The 27,296-nt window shown below is 52.6% G+C and overlaps 2 protein-coding genes across 5 annotated transcripts in view; one reads left to right on the top strand and one right to left on the bottom strand.

Annotated features, from left to right (window-relative positions):
* The first annotated feature begins 453 nt into the window (after positions 1-453).
* Positions 454-8,693, top strand: PTMA (prothymosin alpha). 4 transcript variants are annotated; one of them, XM_079314790.1, is made up of 5 exons: positions 454-698; positions 4,715-4,786; positions 5,463-5,550; positions 8,092-8,165; positions 8,620-8,693. In XM_079314790.1, exons 1-5 carry the CDS (start codon positions 654-656, stop codon positions 8,665-8,667), a joined length of 327 nt encoding a protein of 108 aa, XP_079170916.1. In that variant the 5' UTR covers positions 454-653; the 3' UTR covers positions 8,668-8,693. The 4 variants fall into 4 exon arrangements, with proteins under 4 accessions (XP_079170916.1, XP_079170914.1, XP_079170915.1 ...); XM_079314788.1 differs by having other exon boundaries at positions 541-698; positions 5,463-5,556; XM_079314789.1 differs by having other exon boundaries at positions 541-698; positions 5,460-5,550.
* Positions 8,694-18,464: 9,771 nt separating this feature from the next.
* The window catches only part of PDE6D (phosphodiesterase 6D), a 32,894-nt gene continuing 24,062 nt past the window's right edge, over positions 18,465-27,296 (bottom strand). The window contains exons 2-5 of the mRNA XM_079314913.1: positions 25,620-25,708; positions 22,333-22,458; positions 21,434-21,539; positions 18,465-19,090 (exon numbers count right to left, since the gene is read on the bottom strand). Coding sequence (XP_079171039.1) covers positions 19,009-19,090; positions 21,434-21,539; positions 22,333-22,458; positions 25,620-25,708 — 403 coding nt within the window. The 3' untranslated portion in view covers positions 18,465-19,008. The remainder of the gene's footprint in view (positions 19,091-21,433; positions 21,540-22,332; positions 22,459-25,619; positions 25,709-27,296) is intronic.

Genomic DNA, 27,296 nt, shown 5'->3' with positions numbered 1-27,296 from the left:
CTGGGCGGGCCGCCCCTCCCCGCTCCCCCCAGGGGCGGCCGCGGTTGTTGTGGCCAAAGTTTCTGCGGAGCGCTGAAAACAGTGAACGAGGGGGACTGCGGGTACCGAAGCGACGGGGCTGCCCCGGGACCACCGGCGGCCCCATGGGAGCGGGGTGGGGGAGGGCAGCGCCGGTTCTCCCGCATTACTGTTATTATTCTTATTTTTAACTCGTATTATTTCCCCTCCGCCCCTTCGCAGGCGCGGCGGGAGCTCCCCCCTCTCTCCCGCCCGCCGCCTCACAGGGCGGGAGGGGCGGGGCGGAGGCGGCGGGGGCGGAGGTAGCGCGCGCGGGGGGCGTGGCTCTGCTCCCCTCTGCGCCCGCCGTGCTGAGACCGGGCGAAACTCATCACTGCAGTGGCGGCGCTCGCCGGCTCCTTTAAGCGGCCGTGCCCCATTGTTTGAGCCGCGGCCAATGGGCGCCCGGCGGCCGCGGCGCGCGCGGCCAATGGGGCGCGGCGCGGGGTAGCGCGCGCGCCGCCCCCCGGCTCTATAAGAGGGCCGGCGGCGCCGCGTGAGTTCCCACTGGCTCGCGCAAAGCCATCTTGGCATTGTTCTGCCCGCCCGCCCGCGCCGCCGCAGCCCCGCGCGACACAGCCCCGCACGCCCCCGCCATGTCCGACGCGGCCGTGGACACCAGCGCTGAGATCTCCGCCAAGGTGAGCGACCCGCCACCTCGCGCCCTGCTCCACGGCTTTTTTCCTTCTGTTTTAATATTTTTTTTTTCGGAGCGATTTCTGGCTTTTTTGATTTTTTCCTCCTTTTGTGTTTTTTTAATGGAATTTTTTTTCTTTCCCCCTGCCCGTCCCGCCCGCTCGCTTCTCCCCCTTTTTCCTCCGTCCTTCGCGTTGAAGTTCGCGGGGCGTCGCGGTGCGGAGCCGGCGCCGCCGCGCTCGCCGTGCGGGGCTGCCAGCGCCGTTCCTTTGTCTACAGTGTGCGGGAAACGTGCTCGCCGCCTTTGCCGGTGCTGCCGAGCCCCGCCGCTCCGCGTCCCGTTCCCTCCTGCCTTTCCTGGGGATAGCAGCTGGCCGTCCCGCTGCGGAGGTGCTCGGGGAGCCGGGGGGGTACACGCACGGCAGTGCCTCGGCACCCGGCAGCGCTCGCTCATTCAATCCGCGGTGCGGGAGCTTGACAGCCCCGTCAAACTTGTGTCCCGCTCGGCCCCGTCCCTGCGGGGGGGTGTGGGGGGAAGCGCTCCGGAACACTCACCGGAGCGGGGGGGGGGGGGGGGGGGGGGGGCAGTGTCTGTTGTGGAGTTGCTGCCGAAAAGCGGGGTGGGCGGGTGGTTGCTATTTCGGAGTTGGACCCGGTGGATGCGGGAGGGGCGTCTGCTGTGTCGGTGTTACCCCCGGAGTGTGTGTGGGGGGGACGGTTGTTTTTTCGGCGTTGCCCCCCGGAAGGAGGTGGGGGGGCATTTGCGGTTTAGGTACGGCCCCGAATTGGGGGTTGCTATTTCGGAGTCGCCCCTGGAGGTGAGAGGGAGTAGGGGGTGCTCCGGAACTGTCCCCGGGGGGCTTTTGTTATTTTTGGAGCTACCCCGATGGGGATACCCCCACAGTAGGACATGACCCAGTGTGCTAGGGCGGCGGGGTTGAGGGCGCCGATTCTGGCCCGAGCTCCTCGCAGCGGGATAACTTTGCGAGTCGCTGCTGGAGGTGATGGGAAGCGGTTGGGGAGCGCCGGTACCAGCCGGGAGAGGCTCTCCGGGGAGTTCCCGCTGCGGCTCCCGGCGCACGCCTTTGTCTGTGAGCCGCGGCGGAGCGTCCCCCGGGGGGACTGCGCTCCCCGAGCGGCCGCGGTGCGCCCCGTTCAGCCCGGGGCCACGGCCGGAAAAGTTGCGAGGGGACCTGACCGGGGCCAGCGCGTGGGAAGGCGGCGGGGGACGTGCCCGGCGGCCTCCTCACCCTGCGCTCCGGCCGGCCCCGGGCCGCGCCGCTCCCCGGGGAAACGCTGCTGAAGGAGAGAAAAAAATTTGACAGGGAGGAGGGTTTTTAAAAAACAACCACAAAACACCGGTTCAGGCAGATTTCGATTTCACTTCTGTTTCCCGCTCCCGCAGCCATGCCCCCATCCCGCCTGCCCTGCCTCTGTTCCGGGGCCGCGGCTTGGTTCCCGCCGCCTCCTGCTCTCCCGCTGCCGGGAAGCGGAGAGGCGGGTCGATCCCCATCCTTCTCCCGGGGGAACGGGGCCAAGTTTGCCGTTAACCTTCCCCTGCCCTTTACCGCGTGCGGGAAAGGGCCTCGTCTCCGGCTCACCCTCCTGGGAGCGGACTAGGGTCCGCGCCGCAGGGCGGGCGGAGGGGCGCACGGCGGCAAGGTGACCCCCCCCCACACCCCCAAGAAGCGCGGAGGCACCGGGGCCGTTCGCCCTCGTCCCGCCTCGCCGTCCGGAACGCTCCCGGGAGGCGGGGATGTTGGGGGAGGGGGTTCCCGCCCCGCCCGGGCGCCGCCCCCGGCCGGTGCCGCGGGGCGCCCACCACGTGCGGGCCTGGGAGCCGGAGTCCGCCGCGCCGCCCCCGCCGGGACTACAGCTCCCGGCAACCCGCGGGGCGCCGCGCTGGCCGCCGGCCAATCAGCGGGGCGCGGAGAGTGGCGCGCGGTTTGAATGGCGGCCGCGCGCGTGGCGGCGCGGGGGAGCCCCCTGCCGGCGGGAGGCGCGCGCTGCGGCGGCGCCTCTGTTGTCCCCGGGTTCTGATTTCCCCCGCTTCCCACCCGGATCCTGCCGAGAGCGGGGCCGGGGAGAAGGTAGAGCTCTCTGGCCCGGTGGTATGTGACTCTACACCCCTGCTATTCATTCCATAGACAAACAGTCCTGACACACCTATAATTAGAGGCTGTGTCCCAGTCTTGGCGCCAGAGCAGCCCTGCTGCTGCACCAGGTCTTGGTCTGGATGCTCCTGCGCACATCTGTTTGTGTTGGACTGGGAAAGGAAAAGGGAGAATCTGTGATGCTCTCTGCAACCTGTTGCTACCACAAACTTCATGACCTGGCATCGTGATGGTGGTTAAACTGAGAGCATTTTCAGTGATGTAGGAAAGGTCAGGGCTGGAGATCTGTCCAGCTAAAATGCCCAAGAGTTAGTTGTTCCTTCACTGTGAGAATTGCTTGCAGTTTATGAACAGCAAGAGCTGTTGGATACAGTGAGAGATGGAAATTCTGACTGCTTGACTTGCTCTGCGTTTAACTTGGGAACTGCTTTGTTGCCCTCATGCCCGTGTGCCTGGTGTGATGCTGTAGCCCAGTGATGCACAAGAGGCCAAATGGTTGTGATCAGTCTCCAGGGAACAGGGCAGTGGAAGCCACCGACAGTGTAAAACTGTGGTGGAACCTGGCCAGTGTGGAGGAGGCGGCTTGTGATTTTTGTGTGAGTAGTGGAAGATGGGACGGGAGTGTTTGTCTTACTCCATGCTCCTGGGTTGGTTGGGTTAGGTCAGGTTCAATCAACAGATGTTGTCTTCTCAAAGCTTTCTTCCTGAGAAAGTCTCTCCTCACTGCTCTGGCAGCCTGTGGGTGCCTGTGCTTGCCTCCCCTGAGCAGTATGCAGAGTGCTAGAAACCCTCCCAGAAGGGAGCAGTGATCACGCTAGCAGGGCCAGGGCCATGCTCTTCCCTGCCGTGTTCCCACGAGGCGGTGGCTCCCAGGAGTGAAAGTGCCTGCTGTCTGTGGGCGGTGGCAGCTGCAAAGGGCCGGCAGGAGGGCGAGAAGCCAGCGAGTGGAGCAGGAGCTCCCAACAACTTTTAAACACCTCGTGGTCGCTGCTGAAGCCGGCTGTGGCTGTGCTGCTGGCCCTGGGGATGGGCCTCCCTGCTTTCCTTGGCTGGGGTAGCGCTTACTGTGCTGAAGGATCTCGCTCCAGCTGATGGAGGAACAGAAGGGGAGGAGGATGCAAGCAGAGATGCCAGTGTTAAATCCAAGTGTTCTTAATGCAGGAACATAAAGTTGGATCTTTTCAGCCTGTTTGCTGAGCGACTTGGCATGGCATTTTGACAGTGATCAATAGCAAAAACACACAATCTCCTGCTCTGCTCGCAGTGGAGGCTTGAACTGAACTAGCCAGGCACTGCTCTTGGAGCAGTGTAAAAATAGACTTCTTCCCCCACCCCATCCTGTTACACTTTAAGCTGTGAGCTGGATGCTGGAGCCTCCTCTCTGCTGCTGCGAGAAAGAGCAGGCGTGTAATATTTGCCGTATGATTCTCCCCAGGCAGGGCAGAGACCACAGCCTCTGCTAATGAGTCCCTGGGATTTGTTCCTGCTGGGAAGGTACTGAGCAGCCCTGGATGCGCCCGTCCTTTGGACGGGGCTGCCGGCTCTCCATGGCATTGCAGGAGCTTGCGTGGACTGTGCTAAGATGGGCAATCAGCCAGCTCTGCTGCTGTTGAGCATATATGCAGGCGGCCAGCTCTGTCTGTTTGGGAGCTCAGAGGTGAAACAGAGCAGTCTCTTTTTTAGATGGCTGCTCTGGCAAAGCTGACTTGGATTGAGATTCGCCCCCATGTTTTCCCGTTCCCAAGGAGGAGCCAGAACGTGGCGACCAAATCACAGAACAAATCTGTGTGAAGAGAAACCAGCTCCTGCTCTCGCTCTCAGACTGTGTTTTTCACACCTGATCTGCAGCTTCTCTGACCCAGACACCTGGAATCGGAGTGACTTCTCTGCTTTTCTGCTCCTTCCAGGATCTAAAAGAGAAGAAGGAAGTTGTTGAAGAAACAGAAAATGGCAGAGATGCACCAGCCAATGGCAACGCTGTGAGTATGGCTGCAATCTGCTGGGAGAGGCAGTCTGTACACCAATGCCTTTTTGTTTTCTTCTTGCTTTTGCTGCAAGTTTGTCCCTAGCACTGCTGAGAGGAGATGCTTGTAAATGGCAGCCCTGAGCCCTGCAGAGCCCCACAGCCCTTGGCACTTCATTACACAGACACTCTCAGCCTGTGGGCCGTTCGTGTGTGTGTGTGTGTGTGTGTGTGTGTGTGTGCAGAAGAGAAGGGCTGGGCTTGGAGTCCCTCCCTGACAGCTGTGTGAGGCTGTCCAGTACCACCTTTTCCCTAGGCAGGGATAAAGAGGGAAAAAAAATTAAAAACCCACTAGGATTTACAATGTTACAACCAGTTGAGCTAGGAAATACATCGTGTACAAGTAAACTGGTACAGACTGGGGGAAAATCACTGCCAAATTTCAATGTGTCATAAAAGCCATTGCAGGCTTTGTCTCCAAGCTGCAGGCCAAGTTACTGTAGGCTTGATCCTTGGGGCTGTCTGGTTTGTGTGGAGGCAGGCAGAAAGTGGGATGTGTGCCCAGGGCTCCGGTGGGCTGCTGCTTTGCTTTCAGCAGGGAAGGTGGGAATGCGTGCTTGTGCTGAATGTCTCTTCCACCTTCTCCCTTCCCCAGTGCATTTTTTTAAGTGATGTTTTGTCTTGCCAAGGAGAATGAGGAAAATGGAGAGCAGGAGGCTGACAACGAAGTAGACGAAGAGGAGGAAGAAGGTGGTGAAGAAGAGGACGAGGAGGAAGAGGGTGATGGTAACTTTGTTTGTTCCCCCCATCCCAGTGCAGTGTCCTGCTCTGGACAGCAGGCTCCCGGGAAGCTGAGGCGAGCAGAGAGCAGCATCTCCCCCTCGTGGCTGCGGGCAGAGAGCTCCTGCCAGCCAGGCTCGCTCCTTCCTTGCTTGCCTGAGCCACCGCTGCTGGGAGTGAAGTCAGCCTTGAATCCCTTCCAGCAGGTTGAGGGCAGATTCCTTCCTCCCTCCCTGTGGCTAGACGGCACCGTACCGTGGCGCTGAATAAGCGCATTAGCCCTTCCGTGCGAGTAGTAAAATCTGCCCTTGACTCCTGCGAGCGCAGCCACTGCTGCAGACACCAGCGCCGGCCAGTGGGGCAGCGACAGCTCTGGTGGCCATGCCTTGGCTCAGGCACAGAGGGCGTGTCACTGTCCTTGTTCATGGAGCACACTCCTAGAGGCACACACAGTCCTCTTTGCTAGCCTCGATGCCATGTGGAAATGAGTAGAGGAACCTGTGGCTCTTACCTGCTCCTCCAGCTGGAGTAGATAGGCTTGCTTTAAACCTTCTATGCCTGCAGTGTCCCATGTGTCCCTGCCCACCGCTGCTTCCTGACCTGACCCAGCCTGGAAGTGGGTTTTGGCAGCAGTGACTTGCCGAATCACTTCTCAGCCTCCCTGCTATTATTTTTTTCCCAAGATCTGCTTGGATGAATAATGTTGTTTATTTTTATCTCTTGTTAAGACTGGGAGAAAACCATTCTTGTTATGCTGAGATGAACTCAGGGCCCCTGATTATCTACTACTAGGTTAATCCCCTGTGAATTTTTGGTTTACGTGCTGACCTACTAACCTGATGGCTAGTTTTGGGTGATAGGGACAGGGCTGAAAATTTAATGACCATTAAACCAGTGCTTATTCAGAGAGTGTGAGCTGGAAAAGCCACCTCCTTCAGGGTAGCACTCTCTCAGCAGCCAGCTGTGCCCTTCAGTAGGAATTAGTTCACTAGGAAAAACTGGGAATTGTGACCCTCTTTAACTTGTGGTTTTAACCCTTGGGGACAGGTGCAGCACTGCTGTGTGCTGTCCTGAGCTCATTTACCCCAGCCCTACTACAGGCTGGACGAGATGGGGAATATTTTGCTCTCCCTGCTCCTCTCGGGCAGGAGCAGGGAGGATGCATGTTCTGCAGGCGCATGTGTGGGGTGGAAGTGTTGCTTGGATACTGCTGTGACAAACCCAGGGAGCTTTGGTCCCGCAGTGCCAGCCCTGCTCTTCCCAGCTCACCAAGCACAGGCACGATTTGGCACGCGGTGCCTGGAGACGCCGATGCCTTGTGGGGATCCGGCACAGGCTCTGACCGCTGGCACGGGCTCTGTCCGTGCTTGCTGCCCTCGGGTGATCCCTGCCTGAGAAGCTGCACCTGAGCACTGCAGGAGAGAGATTTAAAGGCAGCAAGTCCAGCTTGCATCAGCTTTTTTAGCTAAGACTTGCAGCCAAACTCCCGGGGTTTGACAGCAGAGGAGAGCTTGAGGGTATATTTTCCTCCTCTCACATCTCTCCACCCCATCTCATTATTTGCTTTGTTTAAAGCAGCTCAAAGAACTAAAAATGCTCCCAATCAGCTTGGCACTGTCACCTGACCTGCCGGCCAGCCCAGTGCATGTGATGGCTGCTGGGGTGTTGATCCATCACTGGGAGCTAATCTTGGCCCTTCCCACCGCATGGGCCACACCGCAGCTGGGTGCGCGTCAGGAGAGGAGAAGGGAAGGGAGGATGGGCTGACCTTAATCCCCCTGGCTGTCCATACGTGTAGCTCATGGTGGTGGTTTAAAGCCAGCTTACTGGCCTTAACTCTCTAAGTTTTAGTAGGGTCTCCTGTTACACAAGAGACTTGTCTCGACAGCCGAGAAGCTGTTCTGTCTCTGAGCATGCCCCTGAGCCCCCAAAACTGGCCGCAGGTGATTGACTCAATCGTTCTGATCCACTGGCCTATTTGAGCTCAAAGTGGGTCAAAGCCCAGAGCTCACTGCTCATCCTCCTGGCTGGCTCTAAGATAAGTTGGAAGCATTTGTTTGCCGTTCTGATAATTAGAAAGTGTTCTGACTCAGAACTAATGCGTTCTGGCTCTCTTAACTCATTAAAGATGGACTAATAGCTGCGAAGGGAAGCAGAAATAATCTGGAGTGGTTAGGCAGAACAGACACTAGAAAGAGGTTTTTTTCCTCTTGTTTTCCACCCCCCCCCGGTTTTCCTGTGATTTTGGCACTCACGGTAGGTGGTGGTTTTGCCATCTCGGTGTCTGTGTTACAAATGCAGTGTGAACCAGACTTGAAGATGCCAATCCTTATTTTCCCTTTGGTGGGTCAGGTCAGTTGGGGAATGCCCAGAAAGCCACTATGGCACCTGTTGTCCTGAGCAGGGTCTGTGCCACTTGGAGATGGGGACATGGCATTGTAGTGTGGGAGTGAGCCAGGATTAAACCCAGAGGGGAGGTGTGTGGTACTGGAACTCTCCCACCAGAGGGTCTCACATTTCCTCCCTTTGTACTCCATGCAGGTGAGGAAGAGGACGGTGATGATGACGATGAAGCTGAGGGAGCCACAGGCAAACGGGCAGCTGAGGATGATGAGGTAGGAGGAGTAGGCAGCCCCTCAGAGCCACACGTGTCCTCAGGGGGCTTGGGAGGAGGGAAGAGTGTCAGTGGGGCCAGAGGGGCTGGGCCAGGTGTAGCTCTGGGGCTGGGATGCTCTGCCTGTGTGCTCCCCATGTCTCTCCAGGGACACAGCCCAGTTCTGTTCATACAATGGCCTGGTTAGGGGGGTGTCTGCTCCTGCCCAGTGTAGCCCTTGCCCAGGGAGCCCTGGAATGTTCATGGCAGGTCTGGGTGGGGGCACCCAGGGGATCCCTGAGAAAACAGGATTTTGCTTGAGTGGGGGAAACACCTGTGGTACTCAGACCTTCAACCTGGGGCAGGAGAGGGACCTGGAACTCCCCTGCCTCACTCCCAGCCTTGGGGTCATTCTTGCCTGCCCACAGCAGCCCCACTCCCCATCCCCTCTCCTGACGGCTTTGCTTTCCCCCCAGGATGATGACGTCGATCCCAAGAAGCAGAAAACCGATGAAGATGACTAGGCAGCAAATTATTATTATTTTTTTTTTTTAAATAAGGAGGAAAACAAACCAACAAAAAAGGCCAGCGTGTCCTCTTCACCCTTGGGTCCCCCCTTGGGACTCCCGTTGCAGCCCCCTTTCCCACACACACCCTTCCTCCCCCCTCCGCCGTGGTCATCCTCACCAAGTAGAGCGATCCCCGTCCCGCCCCCGGCGCGGCGCTGCCACTCAACGAACATGGAAACGATTCGCCCGTTAGCGGGGAGAGAAAAACCCCCCTTCCCCCACAGACCCCTCCCCCCCAAGCACCAAAACTTCAAGGCCCTGCTTTCTTTCTTAAAAGTACTTTAAAGGAGAATTTGTTTGTATTTTTTATTTACATTTTATATTTTTGTACATATTGTTAGGAGGTCCGCCATTTTTAAGTGATCTCGGATTGACCAAAAGGGGGGCTTTGAAGTGTATATCTCTCTTGTTACCTATCTCTGACTTTACTTGTGGTGTGACCAGGCCCAAACCATTATCTCAAAGGAGAATAAAACAAAACCTTGTAAAAAAAAAAATTAAAAAAAGACAAAAATGCAAAAAAAAAAAAAAAATTACAATCTTATTCTGAGCATTCCAGTAACTTTTTTTGTGTATGTACTTTAGCTGTACCATAGATCGTGGTTTGTATGAGGTGGCAAGGCCAAAGATAAAAAGGTTTTCTTTTTTTTTTCTGTCTATGAAGTTGCTGTTTATTTTTATTTTTTCTTTTTTTTTGGCCTGTTTGATGTATGTGTGAAACAATGTTGTCCAACAATAAACCGGAATTTTATTTTGCTGAGTTGTCCTAACAAGGCTGCCTCCCAACTGCTGCTTTTTGTTTTAGTTTTCATTTGTTTTAGTTTTTTATTTCTTTCTTCCCTTATTTATCTCCTTTCTTTCTTTGCTTTGGACTTGGGCTGGGAAGAGAGAGAGAGGGGGTGCTGGGTTTTGATGGGGAGGGTCTGGGGCTGTGTTGTCCCTCTGCTGCTGTGGGGATAGGGGAGGCAGTGTCTTTCCATGGCTGTATTCCTGTGGAGAGCTGCACCACTGTCCCCAGCATGGCCTCTGCATGGTCCTGCATGCTCTGGCTGCCCTTGGCAAGAGGTAGGGATGGGTTAGACTGGGAAACATGGACAGGGAGTCTGGGGCAGCTGGGTGTGGTTTGCTCAGCAATTCTATCTGCAGCCAAATTCACTGGGGATTACTTGCCTTGTGTAGTGGGGAAAAGAAACCCATCCCCAAAATGGTTCCTTGCAGCATCCTGTGCTGCAGGTGCTTGACCCCAGGATCTGGGATGGGCAGGGCTAGGGCAGTGTAAAAGCCTGCCCTTCCTTGGGGTTTGAGCATTGCTGGCAGTGGGGCAGGAGTCAGTGTCAGCAGGGGTTGGATTCAGACAGAACCGGTCCCGGTGCTGCTCGAGCCTGCACTGGTCACCCAGCAGTTTCTGGGGAGCCAAGTTCAAGGTTTGATGGTGAGACCCTGGGGAGCTAGGCTTAGGTTTATTTGTTGTGCACTCTTAACAAACCAAGAAGGCTGTAACTTAGCTTAAGCCTCTGCTACTTTGCTCCTAACCTTACTCCAACTCATTTTTCCTCCTTCCTCCAGGGTTTTGGAGCTTGGAAAAGTTCAGCCTGCTCTGACAGGTGTGTGGAGTTTGCAAGAGCCTGCTTTGTATCTGTGCTCCCAAACCCTCTCCCTGGCTCCAGGGAGTCCCCTTTCCCTACTGATCCAGGCTCTGCCAAAGCCTCACCAGATGGTCTCGTTTCCTCCTCTCACGCTGAAATCCCAGCAGTCAGTGTTCAGATGCTGGGAGATGATTCCTATTTTACTTTTTTTTTTTTTTTAAGAAGAGGAACCAATGTGCATTTAATGTACTCGCTGCAAGGGTCACAGCCCCTCCTGATCCCCAGGAGCAGCCAGGTCACTTACTCTGTACTTACACCTCAATTATCCAATGAATTGTGGTGCTGGCTAATAGCTTATCAGATTTACTGCCTCGAAGTGCAGGCCTCCTCCAGCCCTGCCGGGGAGCTTGTGGCAGGGCTGGAGGCAGCACTAGGTTTGGTTATCCAGTCCTCCCATGGGATGTGATACCATGGGAGTGGCAAACGGTGCTGTCGGGGTGGGGCAGTGCTGGGAGTCGCAGCCACATCCTGTGTCCGCACCAGCGCTGCCCCAAGCGTGGCTCCTGCATCGTGATGGGATGGGATCTGATGGTGCAAGACTCAAGCCGGTACTTGCAGATTTGCAAGGCAAATTATTCAAATAAGCTTCTGCAGCTGTGTATTCAAGAGTTGGCTCCAGGTGTCCCTGAAACGTGGGGACCCTGCACACACAAAGCTGGTGTGAGCGGCCAGGGTCTGGAAATTTTCGGGGAGCAGTGGTCTTACTGTTCCCATTGCAGACAAGGACTTGTCCTTTCCAAACCTGGCAGTCTTGGGTCATGGGATCCATTTTAGTATGGGGTAAAACTGGAGGCTCCCCCAGCCTCCCACGTGGGTGTACTAATGATGGGCAGGGCATGGAGCAGCCAGGGTGGTGTGGGCAGGTCAGAGGGACCCCCAGCCCTACAGCTCCCAGCCGACCCCCGCTGCCCTGAGCCCCCAGAGCCCGTGTGTGGAGAGGGCAGCCCTGTGTGCTCAGCCCCACATCCTGGTGTTTCTGCACCCAGCTCTACCCTCTTGTGGCCCGGCCCCAGTGGCTCTGGCTGGTGCCACCCCCTGGCCCCGGGGGGGCTCTGGTGTGGCCAGTGCCACAGGCACAGCTCCGGGCACGGATCCTCGCAGGGATCCTGCCCCCAGCCAATCCCCACGTGGCAGCTCAGCCAACCAGCCAATCCCGCGCTGCCACCTGGCCCTTCCTGCCTCATGCTGCCTCCACCAATCACAACCAAACAACTCTCTGGTCTGACCAATCGGGTGCTGCCACCTGGCGCTTCCCCACAGCCAACCACGTGCTGCCACTTGTCTCTGCTGCTGCCTCACCCTTGCAGCAGCAGCCCACCAATCACAGCGTGAGGGGGACTGTGTTGAGCCAATCAGAAGCTGCTGCCTTCCATCTGTCCCAGCCAATCAGGGGCAGCCACACCCTGCCAGGAGCTATAAAGGCCCTTCAGCTCTCGGGCTGCACCAGCAGCAGGGGTGATCCCAGGGTGGAGGGGTTGCTGTCCTTTGCAAAGGGCTGTCCTTGGAAAAGGCTCCTACCCACAGAGTGCTGGAAGGATGTAGTGGAGCACGCTGGTTTATTTGGTGCCCAATGCCACAGAGGCCGAGTGAATCCAAAATGCCAGAGGGACTGCTTGCCTGGGTGATGTCTTGGGGCAAGGACCAGGAGCAGCAGGTGGCCGCAGCAGGAGAAAGCTTGCAGGAGTCGTGCCAGCTGAAGGTGCCTGTGCAGATCATGGAGGCCTCCCTGAGCAGTCAGCCTTGTGCCAGGGCCTGCTGCTGGCGCCTGGAGAATCCCACCTGCCCGGATGGAGATGATCCCAGCCCTGCCTGGAGGCCCGGGCTGGGCTCTGGGGGCTGTGCCACAGCGCAGAAGGTGAAGAGCATGCAGCCATGGTGTGCCTTCAGGCTCTCAGTGGTGCTGGGGCCCTCGCCCAGAGCTGTCACAGGTCACACGTTCAGCTGCGGCTGCAGAGCTGCCAGTGCCACCCCTCGCCTACAGACACCGCATGTCACGAGGGATTCGAGTCCTGTTGAGCTGCTGGTCACACTGGTCCTGGAGACTGTGGAGGGAAGTGGCTGAAGCTGTGCTGAGTGTGCTGGCTGCTGCCCTCTGAGGATGGTCAGGCAGCTCCCACATGAACTATTGGAGAGCCTCGCGTGCGCCGGGCGGGACTCGGGCTGTGCCAGTGTGCTCCAGTGGCCACTTAAACCACGGGCAGCCCTTCCCAAGGATTCTGCTGTGTCTGGGCCTCAGCTGAAGCCACCTTTGTGCAGCTCAACAAGCAGCTGGACTGAGAACAGCTCCCGTATGGTTGGGCTGATGCACATCACTCCAGTGGAGCTGTCCTGCCAGAGGTCAGGCCAGCAGAAGCAGTGGGGCCGAGCCCGTGCCCTGTGGACAGCTGAGCTGGGCCGGGACCAGCACAGCTGCCTCCAGTCCTGACCTGCCCATAGTGGGTTAGTTGTGCTGCACCAGCTGTAGTTTTTGGTTAGCCTCATCCAAAACTTCTTGTTGCATCTTGACAACCTTCATGAAATTTGGAGCACCTTGGGGGCTCATTGGAGAACCTGCCTGTGGGGAATGCAGGGCTTGGACTGTGAGCAAGGCACAGACTGGGGTTGATTAGGGTGCAGTTTGTGTCTGGGCAAATAACTGGCATGAACTTAAGAGACTGGATGAGTGAAACTGCCTTCCAGGCATAATTCCTCAAGCTCACCAACAGAAGCAATTTTGAGTGGTTGCTGTTGAAAATAGACACGAAGAGCTGCTCCTGTGGAGGAGCAATTGCCACCTGGCTCAGGATGTGAGGTGTCCCATTGGAATAGACCCCTCAGGAGTGGGCTGTGGAAGCCCAGGGTCTTGGCCAGTCATGGCTCAACCCAACAAGTATGTGCCTCCTAAATGGCTCAGGAATGTTTGTGCACTTGCCTCAAGAGCTGCCTGGTGTGGGCAGGAAAGACCAGCCCAGGCTGCAGAGCTGGTGTGGGACATCTCGTTCCTGTCTGGTCTCTGGCTATGTGTCCCCACAGCCTGTCCCCCTCGGTGAGCCAGGGCAGCTCTGTCCCTGGGCCCTGACTTGGCAGCTGGAAGAACCTGGCTGTGCCCAGCCCAGTGGAGGTCCTTGAGCACTGAAACCCAGCTGAATGTTTACCCCCACTGCCAGGTTTTCTTGGGGCCACCACCTCAATCTTCTCCCCCTCTGGGGGTGGGCACCTTGGAGAGGGAGCAGAGTTTGGGTGCCAGGAGCTCCTCCTGTGAATCCTCCATCCTTGTGTCCATGGCTGCTCCGTCCTGTCTGGCTGAGCTGATCCTCTCCGAAGGGCAGGAGAACAAAAGGAAGGGCTATGAGCTTTGCAAACCTTGCTGAGGGTGGTGGCTCCTCTTCATAGCTGACTGGGGAGCCCCAAGGGGAGGAGTGGTGGGAAAGCAGGGGCTGGTGGGCTCAGAGGCCACTCCATGGCTATGTGTGGGCCAGGAAGAGGCCTGGGAGTAAGCATCTAGTGCTGTCCTTCAGAGCAGATGTGGACCTGGAGAGGATCCTGCATTCCTTTTGTGAGAAGCACAGCGCAAGGGGAGCAGATAGGGGTTGAGAAATCACAACCTGATTTGCCCTTGAGGAGCCCGCAGGGATGGAATCTTCACACGTGTCCTTTCCTCCCCAGAGAGAGGCCTGAAGGCTCTGCCTGGGTGTTGGGTGGGATGTGAGTCCTCCTGGTCACTGTGCCCTGGGCTCTGTGGCATCTCCCTGGGTTCCTCTCCTTTGCTCCTGGCCCTGCTCCCCGGGGAGCTGGGAAGCAGCAGCCCTAGGTCAGGGCTCAGGGCAGGAGGTGTGAGGGGGCTGCTTCCCTGGGGAACCCCCAGCCTAAAGCTCCATACCCTGTGAACAAGGCTGCAGCTCTGGAGCAGCGTCTGGGGAAGAGAGCAGCAGGCAGGAGCGGGACTGTGGGACTCTGCCATGGGAAGGGATGGGCATGGGACACCTGTCCCCAAGCAGGGACTAGAGCTGGGGACACTGTGCAGCTCTGTGGAATGGCCATGGGCACCCAGCAGAGGCTGGGGACGGTGTTTGGCTGTAGGGAGCCCCACTGGCCAGTTTGCTGCAGCCTTGGGCTCCAGGGCTTGTGCATCCCCAGCTTGGCAGGAACATGGTGGAAAGAGGGATGAAGGCAGCCGTGGGCATGGAGGTGTCGGTGCCTGTGGAGCTGCCGGGACACTCGTCCCAGCTCCGGGCTGGCACAAGGAGCAGCACGTCCAGCCCAGAGGCAGGGCCACTCCTGGGACACAGCTGGTGGCGTGTCCCTTCCCGGGTGACCCGCCAGTCTGGCTGGTGTGGGGATGGCCCGAGCTGGCCCTCGGTGTCGGTGACAAGCGGCAGTGTCCTGTGCAGCGCAGGCAGCAGCGCTGTCTTGCAGCACCATCTAGTGCTGCAGGATGGGCGAGCCCCGCGCTGCCCCCGAGAGCCACCGCAGCCCTGGGGACCGCCCGTGGCTGTCCCGGGTGGTGCTGCCAAGGCCAAGCTGCCAGGAAAGCCAGCCAGGCTGCTGGTGACGGGGATGAACAGGCGGCACAGCGTGGCTGCTGGCCCGGGGCAAGCGGAACTACCTCCCCCGTGCTCCTGCTCTGTGCCAGGGAATTTCCTGCAAGGATTCCGGGAAATATCAAGGGGTGCAGACATTCCCAGTTCCTGAGCCAAATGTATCTGGTCTCAGCTGCTGGTTTTGCCACCTCCTCCCATGGAAATTGGACCTCTGCCCCCTCCTTGGAACATTTGCTTCTCTATCAGCCAAGTGGCTCCTGCTCTGTCAGTCCCTCTCACCCTCGGGGTCTGCCCATCACTCGAGTGGTTTCCTCCTGCATCCCCAGCAGTTTCTTGGGTCCCCTCTTCCATACCTGGTGAGAGTGTATCCCTTCCCACAACTTGTCACTGTTCCCCTTTTGCACATTCGGGGCAATGTCAGACCTTTCCAGTCTGGTTTTGTGGGACACCAGGACCCCAGCACCATTGCACTGTCCTCTTATCCTCTTGCTGTGCCCCTTGCTTGTCTCAGCCTGTCACCCCTTCTCTTGTCTGCCACTGAGGTGCTGGGAGAGCAGGCGGGATTCTGCTAGGGGAGGTGGTGCAGGAAGGACTTTGACACAGAGCCGGATGCCGTAAGAATGGAATGCTCTTCCCAAGGGCCGTGGTGGTGGCTGTCCCCTCGCTTGGAGTACTGCTGTGGATGTAACACCTGCACTGGGCTGAGGCAGCTGCTGAGCCCCAGCAGGGATTGCACCCAGGTCCTTTGCACCGAGGGGCTGGTGACCAGGGGCTCCCTAGAGCAGGAGGAATTGAACACCTTGGACCAAAAAAAGGGTGCTTTGAATCCTGTATTTGCTCCAGCTGCTCTCCTCCTGTGCATGAGAGATGGAACTGTGCCCAAGTCACCTGGCAGTGAAATCCCTGTGTCCAGCTGATTGAGTGCCTGCTTGGGGCTCTGCCTGCTCTGATTTGGCAACCCAGGGGTGGGATCTGTGCCCCCAAAAAAGGAGCAGAGGCACCCAAACCTTCCTAGGCCTCCTGTCTCCTCCCAGTACTGCTGAACTGGGTGAGGTGGGATAAGATGTTGCTGACCCCAAAGGCTGCCCTCTGCCACCACCCTCTGCTCGCTGTCCCCACGCCCTGCCCGCCACCTGCCCGTGCCACCGGCACCTGCGGGAAGGTAAGAGTAGCAAAGCAGGCACCGAACATAACGTGGCCCTGGGCTGTTTGCGCGCCTTTTGTTCGGCAGCAGCTTTCATGACTCAGCTCATTAACCACATTAGGATGGCTCTGCCGCCCTGCCGGAGCTTTACCGGGCGGGGCAGATTTGGGGCACGCGCCAGTGGGAGCCCCGGTGTTTTTGGCAGCTGAGGGCTCCCGCAAAAGCCGGGATGGGGGACAGCCTGGAAGGCCCTGGGGAGAATCCACACCCACCGGGATGCAAGGGAGCCAAGATCTGACTGTGCCATGCCCTGGGCATGGGACATGTCCCTGTCTCCTGCCCCTTCTCCCCGGGCTCCCAAACGCCACCAGCCCCACAGGGAAAGGAACCCGCACTGCCCGGGCCAAGAACGGGCTCCTGCTTTGAGCACCTTTGCTGGGTTTTGGGTGGTGGCTGCCCTGCCCTCAGTGTCACCCCTGCCCTGCCCGCAGTGTCAGCCCTGCCCTGCGGTTCTCCGGGAGGCTGGTGCCGGCGCTGGGGCGGCTCCGGGAGAGGCTGGTCCGGACCAGGAGCGGGTGGCTGCTCCCGGCTTTTTCCCACGGAGCCACTGGAGGGCGGCAGGGACCCGTCCTAGCGGGGCCGGCCGGCTCCGGCTGGGCCCCCCGGGCCCCCCGCGTCCCTCCGGGCCCCCCGCGGGGCTGCTCGCCCGCGGGAGCCTCAGCCTCCCTGTCCGTGGCCACTTGAAGCCCCGCGGAGCCCCCAGCGAGGGCGGCACCGCAGGCGCCGGGAGGTGAAGTGGGAGTGGGAATTCACAACTTGTCTCACAGTAATGTGGCTTGGAAAGGGCTTTTAAAGGTCACCTAGTTCAAGCCCCCTGCTATGAGCAGGGACATCTCCAAGCAGGTCAAGTGCTGATTCACTGATCTGACCTGATTTGGGTGACCTGTCCCAGTGTTTCACCACCTTCACCTGAAAAACTCCTTCCTTATATCTAACCTAAATTGACCCTCCTTGAGTTTAAAGCCATCACCCCTTGTCCTAGAGCTACAGGCCCTATTAAAAAGTCTGTTCCCATCTCTCACAGGCCCCTTCAAGTACTGGAAGGCTGCAAAAAGATCTCCCTGGATCCTTTTCCAGGCTGAACAACCACAGCTGTCTCAGCCTGTCTTCACTGGCAAGCCCACCCTTCCCTCTCATCATTTTTGTGGCTGTCTCTGGATCTCCTCCATTGGGTTTATTGTCTTTCCTGTACTGACATGCCAGGGCTGGAGGCAGCACTCCAGGTGGGGTCTGATGAGAGTGGGGTAGAGGGGAAGAATCATCTCCCTTGATCTGCTGGCTGTGCTGCTTTGGATGCATAGGATTGGTCATTAGGAGAGAAGGCACCAGGGTAGACTCAGACCCACTGGGAGCATCTGTCCCTTGGTTGTAGCTGAGGTGACACCTGCTCTGTTTCTGCTGGACACCTCCTGTGGGTCCAGCAGAGCGTCTGCCCTACAACAGAAAGGCACTTGCTCTGCAAACCTGCAGCCTTTTTTATTTTACCTTTTTGGAAACCTTTGTGTCTTCTCTGGGGCAGAGGTCCCACCCTCACTGGGTGTTGTTCCTGCTGGGTGCAGTTTTGATGTCTCCATTTGAAGGACCCTAGGACAGGTCACACTGCTGACAAGACTCTGCCTGTGGGTGCCCCAGCCTGGGATCCATCAGTGAGATCTGGTGAGAAAGTTGCTGCTGTGACTAATGGGGATTAATGGTCCAACTTCATATCTCCTACCCCATACACCCAGGGGCTGAATCCACTATGTGAAATGATGCTTCTCATTTCCCTGTGGCTCTGAGGATCTCAAGCCCAGCAACAGGACACTGAGTGATTACACAGCTGCCAGTTATTTCAGGAGCAGAAGCTGGAGATGCCCCTTCCCACAATGTCCATGTGCTAGAGCTGATTACAAACAGCAGGGAAAAGTGGCAGCAGGGCTGGAGAAATCGGTCACAGAAAAAGTGCTGGTGTGTCAAGGAAGTCTCCACAGGTGGGGAGTGTTGGTGTCAGCAACTGCAGCCCCAGCAGAGCTCCAGGGAGCACAGCCCAGCAAGGAGTGATGGTGGGCTCAGGGGAACATGGGTTTTCCAGAAGGGCTTGAGTGTCCCCAGGCACTTGGAAAAGCAGAAAAGTGCACAGTGCTGCTTGAGAAACTGGTGACAAAGGGACAATCAGCCCCAAGGGATTAACAGACAGAAAAGAGGCCAAGGAGAAGCCTTGGCCAGAGAAGTCAGGACACCTTTGTGATGTAGCCAGTTGGAGGAAGAGAAGTTTAACAGAGATGGGGGCTGTGAAGGGGCAGGGAAGTGGAAAACTCTGTTCTGCTGCTGGCTTGAGTGATGGGAGTTTGTGCCTGCTGAGGTACATTTTTGTAACAGAAAGGAAAACACATGAAACTAACATTTCTTCCCTTCTTTGGACGGTAGGAATGTTTTAATTGAGAAATTTTTTTTAATTACATTAGGTGATATCACAGTCTATTTTACAAGTTTGGGGTAAGAGGATGTGTGGACCAGTTACACAGAAATCCAGCGAAAGGATAAAAATCTACAACATGAGAAAAATGAAAAGGTTAATCCCAAAAGAAAAGCATTGAGAGTTTGGTATGAGTGGAAATGAGAGATTATACCAGGGTCCAGAGAAGTAGGAAGGATGAAACTAACATAAATTTACAGTATTGGTTCTGCATGACCATCGTTTGTTTGCCTGTGTTCAGAGACAGCCTCTCTTCCTGAGGGCATCGCTGAGCAGATGGCCCCGTCTCTGAGGATTTGGTCTGGTCTTGTCAGAGGAGAAAGCAAAATAAGTGATGGGCAAAGGTCACAACCCACGCTGAGCTGGTCCCCAGGGTCACTGCCTACAGGAGTGTCTTCCACTGGATAGTCGGGGGGTTCTGCACCAAGAACTGTATGGAGGAAAACTAAAACAGCTCCAAAAAGCCCCATCTCAAACGTAGAAAAGTCTCACTCTGGAAGTGCTTACGAGAAGATCGTCATCATAGAATTTGGTTTCTATAATAACATTACCACTGCAGGAGGAAAAGAGAAAGAAGAGGCATTAGAAGGTTGCTCCTCTCCACTCTCTCACAAGCCTGGGCTCACACCCTGACCACCCACAACATGATCTCTTTGGTTTGGAGCTGCACACAGTGAGCACTGTCCTGGTCAGGGTCAGTCAGGGATCTCCCAAACACATTCCTGTGTGGAATGTTCCCCCCATCTGAGCACAGTACTGCTCAGGCTGCAGAGAGCTTGGACAGCAAACTCCTGCTGTCTCCTATTGCTAAAAATAAACTAGCAGTCCCAGCACCTTCAGGCTCCTGTCTCCTGCAGGAATTGTGGAAACCAATGGGAATTCTTTTTTTATTCTCCTTCTCTGTCCTCTAGTGCTGAGCAAGCCATATCAAGCAACTTAACATGTATTTTCCCTCAAGAAGTGCTTAAATGCAAAGACACAAGCCTATTTTATACAAACTGCAATGGCAATGTGGATTTGGATGTGACAGAAGCTCTGGGGATTAAACTTGCTGACTTTTGAGATTTTGGTACATAAAATAAGAACTCTGGGACCATTACAACACCTGGACACCTGAGCAGTGTGATCCATGTCTAAAAACCTGGATCTTGAAAACCAAAGCAGCAGTTCTACCTCCACTGTGGCTCTTGGTGTCTGTAACACTGGACCTGCTGAAAGTGTAAGGTTTTGCTGTGGTGTGGACAATGCTTGAACTTAATTGTCAGGGAATGTTCACAATCTGATACTTAGTCATCCTGGAAACTCTTTCTGCAGAGTGCCTTGGTTAGCACCAAGTATCACATCTCCATTCTCTCCCTGGTTTGGAAATATCAAGACAAACATGAGGTCTTTGGGAACATCAGAAAACAAGGAACTCTCTAAATCTTGGCAGCTGTAAAATGATGACTTCTTTGGGCCACAAATTCCCCTTTAGATTTCTTTGGGCTGGAGAGTTCTACTGAAAAGCCTCAAGAATGACATCAGGATACCTCTATGAATAGAAGAGAGAGATCTGGGCTCCCCACTACAAGTGGACATACTTCAGGGAACAAATGGAACATTGGAAAATCCTCAAGGTCATTTGAAAACTAGCTTCTCTTAACTCCCAGTCCTGGAAACGTCTTGAATTCCTGAGATGATCAAAATCAACTTGTCAGGTATCTTTGTTTCTTTACTGTGGTTCCCAAATCTGGCTGCTCCTGTACTGACTGGCAGTGCCCAGCTCTGGGAGCTGAGGGTGTGTGCAGCACCTCCAAGGCTCTGAGCAGGCTGTGCCAGGAGCACTATTGGAACACTGGTGCTCCCCTTGGAGCTGCTCTCTCTTTGAAACGTGCTGTGAATGGGAATCACTGATGGCAGCTCCTATCCCAGTACCTGCTCTATGCGACTGGCTTTGCTCCAGACAGGGAATGAGAGGGAAATGCTGGAGAGGGAGGTCTTCCAGAGGACACAGTGACCTTGCAGTGAGACTAGCTGCTCCCAGTCTGCCTCTTGTTGGCAGCAGGGTTCCCAAACCCTTCTGTTTCTGGCAGTGCACTCCTTGTGTGCTTGCCAGCACCCACCCAGCACTGCAGGGAGGATGGTTACCATTCCCAAGAGCCTCCCTCCAGGAGCCTTTTCCATCATCCCCAAACGCTGGAGCCTGGCTGCCCACACTGAGCAATGCTCAGCATGTGCTACTGTGACACATGTGAAGCATCACTGCCCTGCTCAGAAGCCCATGTGCACACAGAGCCAGGAGTAGACTTTGTGAGGAGTGTGTGTGAATCTCCCTGCAGGTGACTGCAAAATGACTGATTCTACCTATTAAGGGAATTTTAGCCCCAGATAAAACTCAGTGCATAGCATATGTAAATGTATATATATGCACATACATTAAATGTGTATAAGCCAGTGTTAGACACAAAGCTCAGGAAAATGTTACAGTGATGAAACAAACACTAGAGCAGTACTACAGGTGATATATTAACTACCTTGGACAAGAATCAGTGATCAATAGCTGATTTTAAAATGGCCCAAAAATCTGATGGGTTTTTTTTCCCCTGGATGTAATGGGTATTAAGCTGTAAAACGTTTTAAAATCCTTTCACGATTCACCTTGCAAAAAAATTATGCAACTTTATTAAAGAATCAGTTTCACTTTCTCCAAACCTTCATTGCTATATTACTGCAGATTGGACTTACAGGAAGGAAGATAATGAGGCTGGCCCTTTTATCTCTCAACAACTAACAGTAGTGAGGTGATTCAGAGTTGGTAGCAGCTCCCTCTCCTCCTTCCCACCGTTGCTCCCAAGGAAATGCCACACACTGTTTTTGCTTTGCCTGCTCTCAGATTCTGCAAGCCCAAGGCACTCACGTTAAAACGTTAGCTGGCATCATCTGTGATTCAGGTGCTGCCTCTATCAAGGACTGCCAAGTGTTTGTGGAGTTAGGAATCACAAAACCAAATTCAAAGAACCATTCTGCAAAGTGGAAAAAAAAAAAAAAAAAGAACCAGAGGCATTTGAAAGAAGAAAATTCACAAATGGTCCTTTTGCTTTTTCACCTGTCAGGCTGGGAAACTCCCTAAACTGTCCTGTTGGGCTGCCAACATTTTACATTTAAATTACTTTGTACAGCTTAAACTGCACTGAACCCTGCCCTCCTCTCAGAGCAGATACTCCCTTTCTAACATAGTTGGTGGTACTGACAAGGTCACATCACTTCCTTGGCATTCGGTGAAAATTCCAACACGCCCAATTGGAAACAGGGAAACCACACTTCTCTTGCAGACATCCCTGGCATCCAGTTGAGGTTAAGTGTGCAACTGGTTGTCCAAAATACATGGAGCTCAAATGTATCTGCCCCTCCTCCAGCCCAGATTAAGAGCAGCACTGCAGTGAGGGGGGTCAGATGTGCAGTTGTGGGGTCAGTGGCACTGCTGTAACCCAGGAAAACCAGAGGCTCCAGCCTGGCACTCTGAAGAAGACCAGTAATAGCTGACTCTGAAATAACCTGTTTCCTTGCCTCAGGCAGCCTGTGGTGGATTTATGCCCTCCAGCATGATTACCCAGCTTTTTTGCTTACATAACAAAGTGTTAATACACTTATGAAATGCTATCCTTAATACTGTGGCCCATTAGTCCTGACAAGATGAGTGCTTCAGTGCTACTCTGAAAAATTAAAAACACCACATTCAACCCATTTTAGTCACTGTAATCCCTGCCCTGCTGGGGGGTCAGTCCCTGTGCTGCAGCACACAGAGCACATCCATACCTTCTAGACACTGCCCTTTGAAATAAACTTTCTGTTCCAGACGGAATTTTTCCATTTGTTCTGCTGAGGAAAAGTTTAACTCCCGAGACACTGCTTTGCATTTCAGGATTTTTTTAGGAACTCGAGCTGTGAAACAGATTAAGAAGCATTATTTGGACAGAATAAAATCCAGCTTCTGCAGGTACTATTATTCTATACTTGGAAATAATGATAAGGACAAATACAAGATCATAGCACCAGGAAAAATGCAAACACAAAGGACTCGTTTTTTACATTTGTTTTTACATTTGCAAGAGTGAAATCCAAGATGCAAACACCTTAAGTACCTTGCCCACAGTCAAGAATTAAATTTATGACAGAACCAGGGATACAGTACTGATCTCTCAAAAACAGACTTCTGGTTTTAGTTGCTTGTTATTAAACCCCATAATTTTTTAAGTTGAAATATAAGATGCAACTTAAATTTTTACTTTAAGAATTGTGCTGAAGATCACCGGCAGCCAAAGGGCTGCTTAGCACACCAAGCCTCTTATCCCTTCTCACTTTTCCTTCCCTTTCAAACTGTGCATCCCCAGAGCAAACCACAAATGTGTGATACTGAGCCCAGCAGCACTTCCTCAGCCATTTGAGCTGTGGGAAGTGTCCTGTGCCCTTAACACTGAGACCTACCCAGGCTGTAAAGCCAGACCCACACTGGAAGGTTTAAGAGAGAGATTTGACAATCCAGGTTTTGGGCTCTTGCAGTGGGTGTGACACCAACAGCAAGTGGCAAACTGTACCTGGTAGATATTTCACAATTGATTTTTTTTAGAAGTAGAGGAGTAAAAGAAGGGACATTTTGAGAGCACTGATTAAAAGTCCTAATCAGGAGAATATGAGGGAGGAGTCAAACCAGTAAAAATCTCCAAAACTCATCATACTTCAGTGGTGTGTTTGTGCATAATCCTTCCTGCATATTAGAGAATGTTTCATATGAATTTTCTAGAAATAAAGAAGAGAGGGAAGAGAGCTGGCATGTGCTTTATGAGCAAAACTGTTCCAAAATGGAAAGCATATCAAAACATACATGAGTAGGGAGCAGCCTGGTATTTAATAACAGAAAGAATCTCCCAAAGCCCAGGCAAATCTATCTAATGCAGAACAGTTTAATGGAGTAGGACCTTGATATGACACCAATCTCAAGAGCTGGAGGCTTAGGGAATGTAAGCCAGCATCCTACCCCAAGGAGAAGTACATAGCCCACAGTTTGGTAAAAAAAAAAAAAAACCCAACAAAAAAAAGAAGATTAAAAAGAAAATTAAAAGTGTGAGGCAAGAGTTTTAAGTGTAAAAGATCTCTAATTATTTTTATGAGATTTTTTGCACCATGGAAATCAGCATGGCACCATCCTTTAATGCCCTCACTGGTACAGACTACACCACTATGGATAAACATCCCTTTGCAGTTAAGTGTAAAATGACTTGATAAAACTATTCTGCAATTTAGTAATTTCATTTCTTTCATCCCCAAGACAGAGTTCTGAGAATGCTTTAACATTTTAAAATAAATAGTTACTTTCAATAAAAGTAGGATTGCATTGTCATTAAACATATGATTTAAGATATTTAATTTACATTTATACCATCAAGCAAAAAATTTAATTGAAATTTCTTATTTTAAGTTCATTTTACTTGTATTTCTCTCTTATTTTTCTATTAAAAACAGAAAAGAAGGAAGTTTGATTCTCATCAGTTAAGTCCATTTGAAAACATGCTGGGATGCAGATAAGCATAGACATAATCCTAAATTTACTAGGGCTTTTTGTTAAATTGAGGATGTACTGTATATATACTATACCTGCACATTTATCTAAGCACTTACATAGTTAAGATACATTTTGTCAGATGCTTAACACTGATTAGAGTAAGTATTAGTAAGTGTTGAATGACACATTTCTTATTTACTTGCAAGTAATTTGGGCTGAACCATTTAGTTAGAAACCGAAATTCAATTAAAATATCCATATAATCATGTTTTCATTTACTTTAAATAAAGCTACCTCAAATATTTGGGACATACAGGAGTTATCTTAGCCAAATTGATTTTACATTTTAAACTACACATTTTCTTTGATAATGAAAGGACTAATAGTATGTCATGAATGAAAGCTGGCTGTGGGGATTCTCTAAGAGCTACATCTCATCAACTTACTCCAAAATTTGCTTGTATATTGGAAGAAACCAAACTTTACAGATTTGCATCTTTTGAATTACCTACCAGTTTTGAATGCCCTGTCACTGAACAGAGCTGATTGGAAAAGCTCCTGCTGTCAAAAGCTGGTTTAGATGATTAATTCCAGTTTCAGGTGGTCAGGCTGTGATTTTTACTACTTAAGGCATTTTAATGTTAAGACTTTGGCAGCAATCCAATACCACATTAATATTGTTTTTATTTCATCTAAGTGGTAATAGTAAATTAAGGTAGTAATACAGTATCCTGATTTGAAACTTAAGAGTTCATTTTATAAATGAACTTGTACTTATATAAAATAGAAGCAATGTTTAAAAAGCAAATAGAAGTCCTGTTTAAAGAAAATGTATTTTATTCACTCTGCTATATGCTTGGTTCTTCATTTGCTGTGTCTGGACTGTGATTTGCCCTGAATGGCCACAGAACATACACACACACACACAAGTACTATATAATGACTTTAAGACACATATGGATTTACCTGTAGAACAATTATTCTGTTTACCCTCGCTGCTCCTGCTGCAGGACTGTATCAGAACTGCATTTTCCCACACCTTTTAATTCACCATTAGATTACCCTGCTATGTTGGATATCTCAGACTATTTATTGAGCATAACCTATTTACCTCAGATTTCTTTTCTAGCCAAGACATACAAGAACTGCTTTTTTTTGTCTCTTCTCCCAAGGAAGACCATCCTCCCATCTTTAATCTCTTCAGTGGCTTCTCCTAATAGCTCTCCTCTGCATCTGCCACAGTTTGCAGTCATCCATCTTCTAGATGGATGAGTGAACTGTGCACCAGATAAGGTCTTAACTATTCCTTGTACAATGGGCATTAATCTCAGGCCAGAGTATGTTCTAATTAATTCTCTAAGTTCCTCTGATGGAGATGACAGTTCCTGTTTTATTTGCAATGAGAATCTGAGGCACAGTGAGCACATATGCCCAAGTGACAAAGCTGACATCTGTCCCTCAAAGCAGGGCAATGTTTCCAACCCAGGTGACCCCGACATGCAGCACCACCCAGCCCCAAATGGCCAATAAAGTCACACAGTACCTTCATGCTCCACTCCAGGTACAGACAGATCTTCTGTTCCTTGCCAGAGGATCTTCCCTGTTTCTGCATCCCGAAGGTTCATCCAATTTCTGATTGGGAAGCAAATAAGGAAAACAAGCTTTCTATATCCCTAAATGCCTTGTGTAGTATTTTTTGCTGAGCTCTGAAATAGGCTACTCCAGATGGGTTTCAGTCATGGTTTCTGGTTCTCAGGAGGCCAAGAAAAAGAGATGCTTTTTTCCTGAGAATAAATGAACAAACCAACCCCTGACCAGAATGAATGCAACAAAGAGTTTTATAACCACAGATTTAGTTTTCACTTTAGACTGAAGCATGTTAACCTCATTTATCATTTTCCATTGCTTCTAAAGGATAAAGGCAGTGTCACTGTGCTGTGGAGAAGCAAGAACATTGCTAACAATAACAGATAATTCTACACAAACAATGGCTGTTCTCCAGCATTTGAAAAACACTAGGAAAAGGAGTCCTTTCTACATAACATGAGAAAAAACCCCCATCCAATCAAGCTTGTTTTCTTAGCTTACAAAATATTAATATCAAGGTTGTTCTATTGCTCTTGACCTCATAACTGCTACTCATGGGAATTCTTCAGCAGCTGAGTGCTAAGCAAAGAGAGATTTTCTCTTTTTACTCTCAGCAAGTAAGGCTGTGCCAGCTCCCAAAATGCCCCAATCAGTGAATTAGTTAATAAATCTATAGGCAAGTAGGAAATATTCATATTTCCAAAGGGACCATCCATATGGACCTCAGACCCTCCTGCTCTGCAGCTCCTCAGGGTGGCTCTGAGGACTCACCAGTGTCAATGCCAGAGACTGGACAGAGCAGGATCTGTGGGATGAGCCCTCACAAAGCAGAACCTTTCTAGGAGCTCCCTTTGGCTGCTTTATGGCAGTGCACCCTTCATACTCAGCACTGCCTCAAGGAACTGGCTGGGGAGGTGGAGACAGAGGAGGGACAATATGGACCTTGACATGGGTGTAAATAGGAGCTCCTGGAGATTTACATATTGAACTCATCCTCTAACACACACAGTTTCCAGGCAGACTCACACAAAATCATCACACAGATCACATTTTTCCAGAGCTCCCAGGAAGAAACAGATGCTTTAGCAAATTTTGCATCACAGGTGAACATTTGTTTTAAAATTATGTGTGTGGAGAAGGGGAAGGGAACATGACTGCTTCAGCAGAAATGTGAGGAGTTTTTCCCTTGCTGGAGGCTGGTCACACTTTCCATGCCCCACTGAAAAGACAAAGGGAATGGGTGCACAGAGTCTGTTCACACAAAACTTAACAATTTAGAGCATGGGAAGAGGGAGCACAGGGCAGCCTGCTCAAGTCCTTCTAGGCCTGTTCCAAACACATTGTATCTACCACTTGTTCTGGGATTAAGGCAAAAGAGAAAGGGGCAGAAGATGAAAAGCACCCTCTGAGGGCCCTGTTTGGCACCTCCATATCCCAGCAGGAAGCTGCAAAGTGGAGCTGTCTCCCAGCCAGCAACCCAAGGGAGACAGGGGCTGGCAGGGAAGTCAGAGAGAGAAAATGAACAGCAGAATGGCAAGAAAAACCTGCAGCAAGGCTGGGCATTTCATGTGGTGCTAGCTGAAAAACTTGAAGTCCTCAGCCAACACAACCTGTTGGATGGAAGAGCCTCAGC

The sequence above is a fragment of the Erithacus rubecula genome (genome assembly GCF_903797595.1).
Source record: "Erithacus rubecula genome assembly, chromosome: 11".
Taxonomy (NCBI): Eukaryota; Metazoa; Chordata; class Aves; order Passeriformes; family Muscicapidae; genus Erithacus; species Erithacus rubecula.
This window is presented reverse-complemented; position numbering and strand designations above follow the sequence as displayed.